Genomic DNA, 13,334 nt, shown 5'->3' with positions numbered 1-13,334 from the left:
ATGAAAGTCCTCCCCAAAAATCTCATGTGTGCGTCATCGAAAAATGTCACTACAAAGTTTGCAATCTTTATCCTTTGTGCCATACATTTTCATATTTAGGAGTAAGGATACTTCACAGCTTCACAGATCCTCACTTATCTTGAATGTCTTGTTCGAGTTCTGGCAAGGCAAGTACGTTGCTGCATGTAAGTCCCAAGCAGCCACATACTGGTGAACAATTGATCCCTGCTCGTCAGCATCCTCATCCACATATATTTTACATGGACCAGCTTTACAATGGCAAGAAATTCTGTTCATCAGTTTTTCTGGTCCTGATGGCAACTCAGTCGGTATCGATAGTAGTCTGTTATTTTTAGTGGTCCATCAACATGCTGTAGGATCCATGTCATTCCAAAGCCATTGTTGCACTTTTAAGTGCACCCGAAACGAATGTTGACACGCTGCGGCGCTTGTAGGCGTAAAGGTCACCAGCTGAAAGAGGTGCTTTGTGTTTTTCTTGGCATTTTCTTTTTTTGAACACATTGTACTTCTGCTCATTCAAACATTTCACATTTTTTTTTTTTTTTTTTTTTTTTTTTTTGTATACCTTGGTCGAGGCTCGTATGAGAGCGAACACACAACTCACAGCAAGGAGGCATGAGACAAGAGGGGCGGGAGTGGAAGGGACAAAACATTGGGGAACAGACACAGGTGAACTGTGGAAGGGAGAGGGATGGGGATGGGACGGGGAACATGGCGAGGGGAAGATGGACATTAAAGGGACTTTCAGGAAGGAAAGCAGGAGAATTGAAGGAAGTGGGCTTGGGTGGATTATCGGGGTAGAAAAGATCGAGGATTTGGATGGGGGAAGATAAGAGGTGGTGGTGAACAGCTGTTTTGAAAGCCTGGAGGGAAGAATGGGAAAGAATAGAGTGAGGAAGTTTATTCCAAAGGCGGGAAAAAGAGGAATGAAAGAGTGAAGATGAGCAGTGATTCGTGATTTTGGTAGTTTTACCAGAAGGGGGTTGTTGGCGGACCTTGAGCGCCCTGTGGAAATGTGGTTGGGACAAATCACAGAGAGAGCAGGGGGGCAGGGCTGGAGAGGAGTCGGTAGAAGACAGAAAGACCACCGACCAACCTGCGGTGATTGAGTGAGAGGCCCAAAGACTCAGCTTCATTGCGGGAGATGCCAATGATCTTAAAAGCCCTGGTTTCGACAGCGTGAAGTCGAGAAAGGTGGGAGGCAGGAGCACCAGCCCAGAGGGGAGAGCAGTACTCCATCAGGCTACGGACAAAAGCTTTGTAAGTGGTCAGGAGCTCAAGAGGGCCGAGGAAGGACTTTGCACGACGGAGGATTCCCAGTCGGCGACTGGCTTTTGAGGCAAGGTTGGAAATGTGACTTTCCCAGGAAAGGTCATGGCAGATAGTGAGACCCAGAAGCTTGAAAGAAAAGACTTCTTCCAGAGGATTGTTGAGAAAGTGGATGGGGGGGTTTTGTAAACGGTCCTTTCGAAGAGACATAGTGAGAGTGTGAGATTTGTCTGGATTGAAAGACATGTTCCACGTGTTGGACCAGTTTGTGATTTTATCCAGGTTTGCTGCACCATTTGCTGCACCATAGTGTGCCAGTATGAAGTCTTCTCCAGCTTGAGTGACATAATGTCTTCATATATTGTGTTGGGTTATTGAAGACCATGCATGACCACTTACTTTCGGTGCTCATTCCCTTTAAAACTTTTTTTTTCTTCCCTTGTCAGTATGGAGCTGACGTCGTATCACAGCCAGTGACAATGTGAAGGAACAGGAGGTTGTCTATGGCCTTCACCAGCCAGGATTAAAGCAGTGGAGACAATCAGTGTCCTTAGCACTGACTACCTTTCTCACTTCTGTTTGGACACTCTAGATACTCAGATAGTAATGTGATGAGGCGTTCTTTGTTCCCTGCATTTCAAAGGAAATTTACTTGAGGTCATGATGTCATGAGATGACTGCTAATCTTAATGTCAGCAGATGTTCATTTAACTGCCCTCCTTTTCTGCTCTTCTGATTTGGTCGATGTTGGTTCAGAATAACCATCAAACACCGTAGTTGTATTCGGTCCATAGTGAGTCTGCACATTATTCCACATAGTAATCACAAACTTGTGCATAGTTTTCTTGACGAGTCCAGCCAACAGCATGGAGGAGATAACCTCCGTCCAAGACATGGGTGACATCCTGAGATAAGTCCACTTCATCAGGGACAAGGGGGGTTTAGTAGGATTCCAATGCAGCTGGTGTTTCCAATGCAATGCAAACTTCATCAAAGGGGGCTGGAGGCTGGGGTACAAGTTCATATCTTAGGTATTTTGCCAAGTCGGAGGTAGCATCCAAGACTGACAGGATACGGTTGATCATTTGCTGCGGGTTTACCACAACCTCCTTGCCATATATTTTGATTGAGTTTTTCGTTGATGGAATGCACTTCACTTAATTTTTTTCGCTTCAGTTTCACGTTTGCAAATGTTTGCCTAATAATTTCTCTCTGGCCTTTGATACCCATGTTCATTGCATCATCACACTTCACTGATTCATCGGCGACCATCCTTGTCGACAGAGATGAGTACACTTTGTTGTCTGGATTCAAATGGTGAGTGTGTCGTCAGCCATTCAATGAAGCACTCGACATCACTGTTGTCCTTTGTCTTGGGTCTGGGCTCTATGTGTTGTTCCAATGTCTCATGTTGATCATCTGAAAGGGCTTTTAGGACATTGCACAAGGGAACAGTCAAAAGAAGCACCTGGATCCACCTGGCCACTGTACAGAGTGGCCATAAAGTCCCTCTGCACACAGTTGGAATTTGGTTAGAATATATCTATGCTTCCCTCCATTCTCTGCAGAAATTTGAATTTGTCTCCATGTTCTTCTGGACATCTTCCATGTTTAGGGTTGGAGGTCATAAAAGCAGACCCTGACAGCTGTTTTGAGCGTTCGCTTGGTGAACACTCACACTTAATTGGTGAGTGTTCACTTGGAAGATTTGACCACATGTCCACCCTGCAGTCTTCTACCTTTTATGTCGGTTTGCCAGGATTGGGATCAGGATACTGGTCCGAATCTGGTGACCGTTGCAATATTATAATATAGATTATAATAAGAAAAGACGATATAGGTTATAATTAAATTAACGAGAATGGCTTTGCAATGCATGTCCCGTCCTGGTCCCAATGAATGCTTGTTTATTTGGGCGGTGTTTTACATATTCAGTTGAATATGTTAACGTGTATGGGGAAAAAAGTCGGAAGAACCACAGGTGGGACAGATAGAGAGCAAACCTACAGAAAAGTCCCCTCTGGTGAAACCATGCAACAAAGTATGGTAATGTGCAGCGAAGGTCAGAAGATAAAGTTGTAAAGAAAGCAATAAAGCTTGTGAAAGGAAGAAAACCGAGAGGACATTCTAAAAAGACATTGATTTAAACTGTCGAGAAAGACACAGAATGTTTGTGTTTGCACAAAACTTCCACAATGTATCTCCGTATTGAGGAATACTGCCTGAAAAAAGGGGGAAATTGTCTATAACATTTGTTGGTGGTGTTTTTGTTGTATGTGTTTGCTGTTCACACTGTAATTGTTTGCTAAAATGTCAGACTTGAGGTTCGCCTTCATATAGTATGTGTATGGTGGTCGACACCTCATCACCACCCTGCCACACACTGCAGTGTGTTTTGCAGAGTGAAATGTTTTGGTGTGGCCAGAGTGCAAATCCTGCCACCAACCTCCTAGAGAAGGTAACCAACTGCAGGAGGACGTCTGTAGACTTATTTAGCAACAGATATGGATGACGTTTGCTCATAAGGAACTCCTCTGTCCTTTGGCAGGTTTTGTATTTGGGTGAAACTACCAAAATCAAGAATCACTGCTTACCTTCACCATTTCACCCCTCTTTTCTCCCACCCCTGGAACAAATTCCCACACTCTCCTTCACTGATGGATATTAGAGATCAGTACCTTCTGGGTGCTTTAGAAAGCTGAAATTTTGCATGCCGATGGACATCGAAGCTGAAGGGGACACTGGAAAAATCACAGAATCATCGGGCAATTTCCATATATGAAAATATAAATAAATAAAAAAAAATGCAGGTGAGCGACCCGAGACAATGGGGAAGCACAGTAATTTTGTGTGCCGATGGGCATCGAAGCCGATACACAAGGAATAATCGCAGAACTATTGGAAGGCATCCATAAATGAAAATATAAATAAATGAAAACAAGAAAAATCAAATGTAGGTGAGTGACACGAGACAATGGGGGAGCAGGGTTCGTATGCTTGGACAATGTGTAAACATACCATGTGTGTGTGTGCGTATATGTACATATACTTGTGAAAGGAGTCGTACATATACGTGTGTGTGTGTGTGTGTGTGTGTGTGTGTGTGTGTGTGTGTGTGTGTGTGTGTGTGTGTGTGTGTGTGTGTGTGTGTGTGTGTGTCTGTGTGTGTGTGTGTATATATATATATATATATACATATATATATATATGTATATATATATATATATATATATATATATATATATATATATATATTAATCTCACACACGTACTGTTTCCAATTTTTATTTGAGATAAGCACGTAACGTTTGATGTGATGACGATTAGTTAGAATCCAATGAACTCTTCTGAAAAGGATGCGGGTGCTGGTAAGTCGTGCACCCAAGGGGACGCAGGTGATGGCGCTGAAGGGGATGCATGTAAGCGTTAGGGTTAGCAGGTCAAGGCAGCGGGACGAGAAGAAAGAATGAGACCCAGGACATGCTGTACACATAAGTATCCGTGCAGGTGTTTGTAGATGGAGGAGGGGTGGGAAGTGTGAACATTGTTTGTGGGGATGGTTTATGCACAGTTGGTGAGAGAGATGGTTTTCGAGCTGGATTTTGCATGCGTCTGGTGGGTGATTGTTCATGCATGGCTGTAGGTGATTTATGTGTGGTTGGTGGGAGATGGTTTAATATTTGATGCGCGTGGCTGGTGGGAGATGGATTTTTGTTTATGCATGACTGGAGGTGGTTGATGCATGCGGATGGTGGGAGATACGCAAAAACTGCAAAAACTGCAAAAAAAAAACAAGACTGCAAAAACTGCGAATACGCAAAGCACAGGGCCATGAATGTAGAAGCAGGTCACATTTTATGAACCGCGAATACGTGGGGTCCTCGAATGTCGAATTTACGAATGTCGGGGTTTCACGTTGCATTTACATACATGTACAGTATATGACTGAGGTTTTAGTAATGCAACTTGGGGGCTTCAGGATATCCTTAAACTTTAATAATCGCCCAAGATATTCTGGCAGTATTATCATTAAGTTGTGGAGATATAGACGTACCTTGTGTGTGGCGGTAGTTTCGGACCCGTGTACTATGGCATTTGTTTCCATGTCATAAATCGATGGCCCTAACTATGCCATTGTGATATTGAAATGAATAATTCAATTGCTTTCTGGACTGTTCCATATATGCTTAATCACAAATGTTCCATAAATGTTTAATTCAAACGAGGTGTGATCGACTGATTGGTGAAATGGCATTTTGAGTATAATTAAATACTGTACTTCATTTCTACTCATGCAATCACAGTGTAAAAGTCGAATAGATGGTCATTGCATTGTCACATATTACATCCATACAGGAAGAAAGTGAAAAAAATAAAATTGTTGAGAAAAGGAAGTGACATGTAGACAAGATGGGAAAGATGGACGCAATGGGTGAGGGAAGAGAAAAATGGAATTAGTTTGGAGAATAGGAAAGGAGCGCAGGATAACGGATCAGGTATGGGGTTAAAGGGGAAGGAATGTTTATATATTGTGCTTTATGCACAAAAACTTTTGATGGATGAAAAAAAAAATCCTTGTGGAAGGACATTTAGGATCATTTTGCCTGTATTTTATTGAAGTGCAAGGGTTTTCATCTCGTATTTTGTACTGCAGGTACGTCCATGGCTGCAGGTACGTGGAGACCTGCAGAGAATTTTGGCAAGTAGAGTCAGGTATGCCATGTTTCAAGTGAAGTGATCTTGCTCATGATTTGTGTTAATTGCTGCAGCTGGAGACTTCTTGCCTTTTGATTTATTGTTTCTATTTTATCTTTGCCTGTTTGGCATTTCTGAAATGAGCACAAAGGTCATGATGCTATGATTCACTGCTCGAAGCACAAATCTCTTGATCTGACTATGCATTTGATTTGACCCCATCATGTTGATTTGACTGGAGCCTATTGGTACACTTATGTCTTCTGTATAATTTCCTTGTCCTGCAATTGATATGTCCTCAAACTGGCATCATTGTGACCTTAACAACTACACAAATATTTATTTTATTACCTTCTTCAGACTTCACCTTCATTGGACTAAACATTCTGGGTATTTACTGGGTAAATGTTAAAACCTGATGCCGTTAGTGCACTTAAACGTTTGCCTTCCTTCTGCAATTTGTTCATTGGTGGTGAAATGGTTCGAGCTTCCGCTCCAAGTCTACGAGGTCAGCGGTTCAAAACCTGGCCAATTCGTACCAAAGACTGAGAAAAATGGTACGTGCCGCTTCCTTGCTTGGCATTCAGCATTTAAAAGGTTGAGCACGGACAGTCCCCATAGATTGGCAACCTTAAAGGCCCATTCACACCTTGACGTTTTAGCCAGCAATGGCAACGTATCAAAATGTATGTAAAACGCTGGCTTACGTTGAACTTTTGATATTTAAAAAAAAAGATTCGGACGTATTCATAACGAGTTGGTCGTATGCATAACATATTAGTAACGGACACAGAACGTTTCATTGTCTTATGGATAACTTGTACCAATGAATGCTGAGCCTGTTGGCGGAGTTCACAACCTATGCCCAACGATAGTCTAACTTATGCATAGCGCGCTGCACGTATCGCCGATGATCACGTGGCGTAGCTTATTAAAAGGCTGCCGCACAACGATTCAAATCATAACCGCCGGAGAAATGGAAGTGTCAACATCGCAGTCACACCTTGGCGATCTTGCCAGCGTATGCCGACCTCTGAAAAATGCGTCTAAAACGCTGGCGCACGTCGAATACGGTATGGGTAAGTTTGGTATAGGTGAATAGAACGCTAAAGTACGCTATCATACGTCGTAGTAAGTGGAGTACGTCTTGTAATTTTAAAAGGTGTTAAAAATTTTACGACGTACTTGCCGTATGCCTCACACGTTCCGCATGCGATGGGAATAAGTTGTACGCACCATATGCGATCGTTGGCACACGTCGACAAAAGTTACTTCTAAGCTACTCATAAGTCGAAACACATCCAGCTAATGTCTCGCGTACCCGAAAGTTATTTCTAACTTATGAGTAACGTGGTTTGAACCAATTCCTTACATATTTCCAACGCACGTTGACGTATGTAGACGTATTTGATTGACGTCTTCCGGACGACCAAAGAACTAAGTGAACGTGTTTCTAACTTACAACTACCGTATAATGGCGTATTGGCAGCGTTTAGGGGAATCGGAATATAAAAATGGGGTTCACACAGGAGGAACCCGTCAGTGTTCCAGACTACATGGTTTTTTTTTTTCTTCGGCATGACGGTGATGTTGACACTTCGATTTCTAGTGCGGTTATGATTTAAATTGTTGAGCGGCAGCCTATGAATTATATTATATTATAACCGCACTAGAAATCGAAGTGTCAACATCACCGTCATATCGAAAAAAAAAAAAAAAAAAAAAAACCAAGGAGTCTGCAACACTGACGCGATACATTACCTCGACGTGTTTCAACTTATGAGTAACTTACAAGTAATACAATAACTTGCATCGTTCCCATCATCGTCAAAACCTCATCAAGTCTTTTCGGGGACTCGTTCCTACAACCTTACGAAGTCCTGTCCCCTCTGCAAACAAGTACGCCGCACTGATTACAGTCATTTCCTCAGTGAGTGTCCTTTCCTCTCCGAACAAGATCGTCGGTACATCGCCAGAGCACGCCATGTGGTTGACATAACTGAAGAGTCAGACGACGAGTCTGGAGACTTAACATATGCCCATATGGACAAGGTAGTTAATAACATAGACTATACAGAACCGTCCACTATCTCGCGTGTCCAGACTCACCAGTCTCCATATCTAGACACCTTCCACGGCCACCACACAACCCGAGTTACCATCGACAGTGGGGCCACGGGTAACCTGATTTGTGAGATAACTGTAAGGAGGTTTGGAGCCAAGATTCAGAAGAGTGCACAGTCCACTCGTCAGGCTGATGGGTCTTCCCCTCTTCAAGTGGTTGGTGAGACCAGACTGACACTGACTCGCGACGGAAGGGAATTTCAGTTTGAGGGCCTGGTTGTCGAAAATCTTGACTTAGAAGTACCAGCAGGAACACCTTTCATGGAGTCTAATGACATCTCAATCCGCCCTGCGAAGCATCAAGTTATCCTGGGTGACGGCACCACATACATTTATGGTTCTCAGGAAGGGAGCCTTAATCGCCATGCAGTACGCCGAGCTCATGTCGTACGTGCCCCACCCCACACAACTACTCTCTGGCCCAGTGAGTTCATCGAAATGGTCCTTCCATGTGATATGTCGAGTATCGACTCAGCGTTCGCACTCGAACCTCGCACGGATGCCCCCAGTGCGAGGTCACTGAGACCCATTGAGTACTGGCCCCCACCGAATGTCATCCGTAGCATCAGCGGGAAGGTTCTGATCCCCAATTTAACTAACGAACCACGAGTTCTCAAACGACATGAGCAATTTTGCCAAATCCACCCTGTGTACACACTCGAAGAACACCCAGATGACTATACCGAGACCAGCCCCCCCAAATTAAAACGCACACTCACTTCACTCTCAGGTCACTCTTCGACTGTCACCCTCGACCCTGACAACATGTTCGCTCCTGGCACACGATCAAAGTTTTGTGCCCTTCTTGAAGAGTATGATGAAGTGTTTGACCCAGTGTTCCAAGGCTACAATGGTGCTGCAGCCCCCTTTGAGGCTGTTGTTAACATGGGCCCCGTTCAGCCTCCACAATGCAAAGGTGGTCTACCACAGTATGCGCAAGATAAACTGTGTGAACTACAACACAAATTTGATGAACTAGAAATGCTTGGAGTCTTTGCTTGCCCTGAGGACATGGGGATTACTGTGGAATACCTGAATCCTTCATTCTTGATCAAGAAGCCCAGTGGCGGGTTCCGCTTAGTCACAGCCAGGGCTGATGTGGGCCGATACAGCAAGCCCCAACCCTCTCTTATGCCAAACGTAGATTCCATCCTCCACAAAATTGCTCAGTGGAAGCATCTAATTACTACCGACCTTATGAGTGCCTTCTACCAAATCCCATTATCTCGCCAGTCCATGAAGTACTGCGGTGTAGCCACACCCTTCTGGGGAATACATGTGTATACCAGATCTGCTATGGGTATTCCTGGATCAGAGATGGCACTCTAAGAACTCATGTCGCATCCTTGGTGATCTCTTAGAGAAGGGGACTGTTGCCAAACTCGCTGATGACCTATATTGTGGTGGTGACACATTGGACGAACTTCTCCAGAACTGGAGAATGGTGTTGCAGGCTCTGCGTAAATGTCGACTTCGCCTCTCTGCTACGAAGACAGTTGTATGTCCAAAGAACACCACCATCTTAGGATGGATCTGGTCTAATGGTACTATCCAGGCCAGCCCACACCGTGTGGCTACACTCTCTCCTTGTTCGGCTCCTGAGAAGGTCAGGGGAATGAAATCCTTTATCGGGGCATATAAGGTTCTCGCTCGTGTTATCCCCAACTGCTCCGCTCTCTTATTTCCTTTTGATGATGTTGTGGCTCGATGCCAATCACTGGACAGAGTTGTGTGGACTGATGAGTTACATTCTGCCTTCCACAGAGCCCAAGCTGCTCTTTTGTCAGCTCGTACAATTACTCTTCCTCGTCCAAGTGATCAGCTATGGATCGCGACGGATGGTTCTGTCAAAAAAGAGGATTGGATCAACTCTGTACATCACGTGCAATGGAAGACCTCACCTTGTGGGTTTTTTTAGTGCAAAGTTACGCGGACGCCAACCTACCTGGTTTCCATGTGAAGTGGAGGCCCTTTCCATTGCTGTATCAGTAAAACACTTCAGTCCCTTTATTATCCTATCTAAACATCATGCATCCATTCTCACTGATAGCAAGCCGTGCATACAAGCGTATGAGTAGCTCTGTCATGGCGAGTTTTCAGCGAGCCCTCGTCTATCCACATTCCTGTCCACCGTCAGCCGTTATCAAGCGACTGTACGACACCTCGCAAGATCCGCCAATGCCCCATCTGATTTTGCCAGCCGCAATGCACCAGACTGTACCGGCACCTCCTGTCAAATTTATGCATTCATAAGACGCGAGGAGGAGGCCGTAGTCCTGCAGGTGTCAGCCCAAGACATTATTTCCGGCCAAACCAAACTGCCCTTCACCAACAGAACTGCCTGGATCGCAGTTCAGGCAGAGTGCGCAGACTTAAGGCGGACTCATGCCCACCTGATTCAGGACACCCACCGATCGAAGAAAACGACCAACATCAAGGATGTCAAACGTTACCTCCAGGTTGCGTCACTTTCCAAAGATGGCCTAGTTGTAGTCCGTCGGGACAACCCTTGTCCTCGGCATGTGAGTGCATTATTGTCCCACGTCAGGTAGTCAATGGCTTACTAACAGCATTACACATTCAACTGGATCACCCGAGTCGTCATCAACTCAGTTCTGTGATTCACCGATATTTTTATGCTCTTGACTTGGACAGAGCAATCGATCAGGTAACCTCGAGGTGTGACCAGTGTGCTGCATTGCGTAACATTCCTCATACCATTACCAGGCAGTCCACTGGAGAACACCCTGATGCTGTTGGTGTATCCTTCGCAGCAGATATCATCAAACGCAATCACCAGCTCGTTCTTATATTGCGAGAATGTTCCACTTCCTACACCACATCGTGCATTGTGGAGAATGAACAACACATCACTCTCAGCGACAACTTGATCCGCTTGTGCATAGAGCTCCGACCATTGGATGGACCACTTGCTGTCATACGCACCGATCCGGCTCCCAGCTTCACACGTCTGGTCCACGATGAGCTTCTTAAACATCACCGGATGTGCATCGAGATTGGTCGCATTAAAAATCCCAACAAGAATCCCATCGCCGAGAAGCCAGTTCGTGAATGTGAAGACTAACTTCTACGACAGGAGCCGATGGGAGAACCAGTAACTCTACTAACCCTCGCACTGGCCACCGCCAGTATGAACTCACGAGTTCGTGCACGGGGACTCTCGGCCCGAGAGATGTGGTGCCAGCGGGATCAGTTCACCAATCAACAAATCCCTTTCTCGGACTTGCAAATGATACAAGCCCAACACCATCTTTGTTCCATTAACCACCCCCATAGTGAGAAGTCGAAGGCACCCATGGGGTCCGTCAAGCCCAATGTGTCAGTGGAAGTCAGTGATTTGATCTACTTGTACTCTGATCATAACAAGTCATGCGCAAGAAACCGCTACCTCGTCTCTGCCACCGATGGACCCTGGTGCAACATACGTAAATTTGTGGGGTCCCAATTGAGGAGTGCAGCTTATCGGGTGAAAAAGTCTGAATGCTACAAAGTCCCAGACTACTAGAAGGATACGCTCCCACTCCCTCGCAATCGGGGATATGGTGTTGCACAACAAACCGAGGACGTATGCCTCCAACCAGCAAAGAAGCCACCAGACCCCCCATTCATCCCCTATGAGCTGTCTTCACCTGCCAACAGTGCTGAATCCTTCCCAATCCCGAGTAGGCCAGGTACCAGATCGAGGTTCTGATGCATCCCCGAGGCTTGACACCTGTAGACCTGGTTACTCCAAAGCCATCGGCGACACCTGTGAGGAACATCCAACGGTGTCCCCAACCGTCTGGACACCAAAACGCTCCAACAGTGTACGTTACCAGCCCAAACACTTCAAGGATTTTATTTTGGATGCTTAGAGTCATATTGTGGTCACAATGCTTGCAGAAACTGTCATTGGGCAGAATAATCCCCGAGACCGGAGGGCAGTCTACCCGGTGATGGTCTCAGTATATCTGACTGACTGGTACATGATTTATGTGACCCCCTCCAGATTAAGACAAAGTGACTATTATCCTTGTTTAACTTTGTGTACTCTGCCTCAGTATTTGAAGCCATGTTCTGTCACCTACTTTCTTCATTTATAACACCAAGCATGATAGTAGATAAATGACCTCGTAAAAAAAAAAAAGTGGTTACGCCAGTAGAGTACGTGGTTTAATCCGTCGTGCGAGCGTGGTGCACGGGGTTACCGTGCAGGGGTGCTGTATCGTGCTCGGTTTGGCCGAGCCGGGCACATTGTACCGTGTGTGTTATTAAAGTTGATTTCATCCTCACCAAGACTGGTGTTTGGCCTCGGTGCTCCGTTGGGGATTCTCTTTTAACCATTCTGGCACAGTGGTTAAATCACTTTTACTCTGCCATGTGTACAGGTGAAAATTGCAAGTTGTCTCCCTACCCTCGCAGGATGGAGTGAGGTGTAAAGTCCTGATGTTAATGACAGGCAATGTTCAAAGAGAATGATCAGGTTTATTGCTGTACCAGAATCATCGCACACCAAGTAAAGCAAAGCTGCAAAATGTACCGTGCCCTGACACTCTCCCTCTTCACCGAACCACATGCCAGCACTTCCGGTCCAATTAACACAAAGTCAAAACGGCAAACTAATGTAATACCATAATAACACCAGATAGCAAACTGAAACCGTTAACATCAGACATCTAAAATGTTTTCGATCAAGATGGCATTGCATGTCGTCTTCATAGTTCACCCAGACCTGGTATGGACCGTTGTTAGGCTCTTTGAAGGCGGCAACATGTGATTACAACTGGCAGACTGCTGGGGAGATTGATGAACTATCTTTGCTCTGGTGGTGTGAGTGACGTCACAGTCATGGTTCACAGGTTCAGCACTGGACCCTGCAGATGGTTCACCATTCCTATTCACGGTTGGTTTAGAATCCTCTTTTTGTCTCGTAGGTTGATGAGACACTGTGACGCATGCTGTGGAACCTCCTGAAAGTGAATTTGGTTGCGGTGGAGCGTTTAACCATTTGGTGATACAAGCTCACTCGTATGAGCGTGGCTCTTCACATGTGGAGAGGACTGCAGCCGGTTCCCAACAATGGTTGTTGTAGGGCTGAATGAGAACTCTCTGTCCAAGGTAGAGGCACGATATTTCATGTGCCCAGGCGTGACAATCGTGGTGGAAACTTGCGTCAAAAAATAAGAATGGGTAGAGTGTTTCGTTGGGTACCTTGTGTCCACCTT

General features: G+C 45.2%; 1 protein-coding gene across 6 annotated transcripts in view; it reads left to right on the top strand.

Annotated features, from left to right (window-relative positions):
• LOC147034762 (protein FAM178B-like) overlaps positions 1 to 13,334 on the top strand; it is a 173,484-nt gene that overhangs the window by 19,865 nt on the left and 140,285 nt on the right. For 5 of the 6 annotated variants that reach the window (XM_085888466.1, XM_085888487.1, XM_085888448.1 and 2 more), the window contains exons 3-4: positions 3,692 to 3,748; positions 5,945 to 6,003. In XM_085888466.1, the coding sequence (XP_085744592.1) occupies positions 3,692 to 3,748; positions 5,945 to 6,003 (116 nt within the window). The remainder of the gene's footprint in view (positions 1 to 3,691; positions 3,749 to 5,944; positions 6,004 to 13,334) is intronic. The other variant, XM_085888476.1, reaches the window with a different exon arrangement.

The sequence above is a fragment of the Eptatretus burgeri genome, chromosome 1 (genome assembly GCF_056783735.1).
Source record: "Eptatretus burgeri isolate ZD-2024b chromosome 1, Ebu_testis_v1, whole genome shotgun sequence".
Taxonomy (NCBI): domain Eukaryota; kingdom Metazoa; phylum Chordata; class Myxini; order Myxiniformes; family Myxinidae; genus Eptatretus; species Eptatretus burgeri.
Note: the sequence above shows the minus strand (reverse complement) of the source record. Positions and strands in the feature narration are given on the sequence as shown.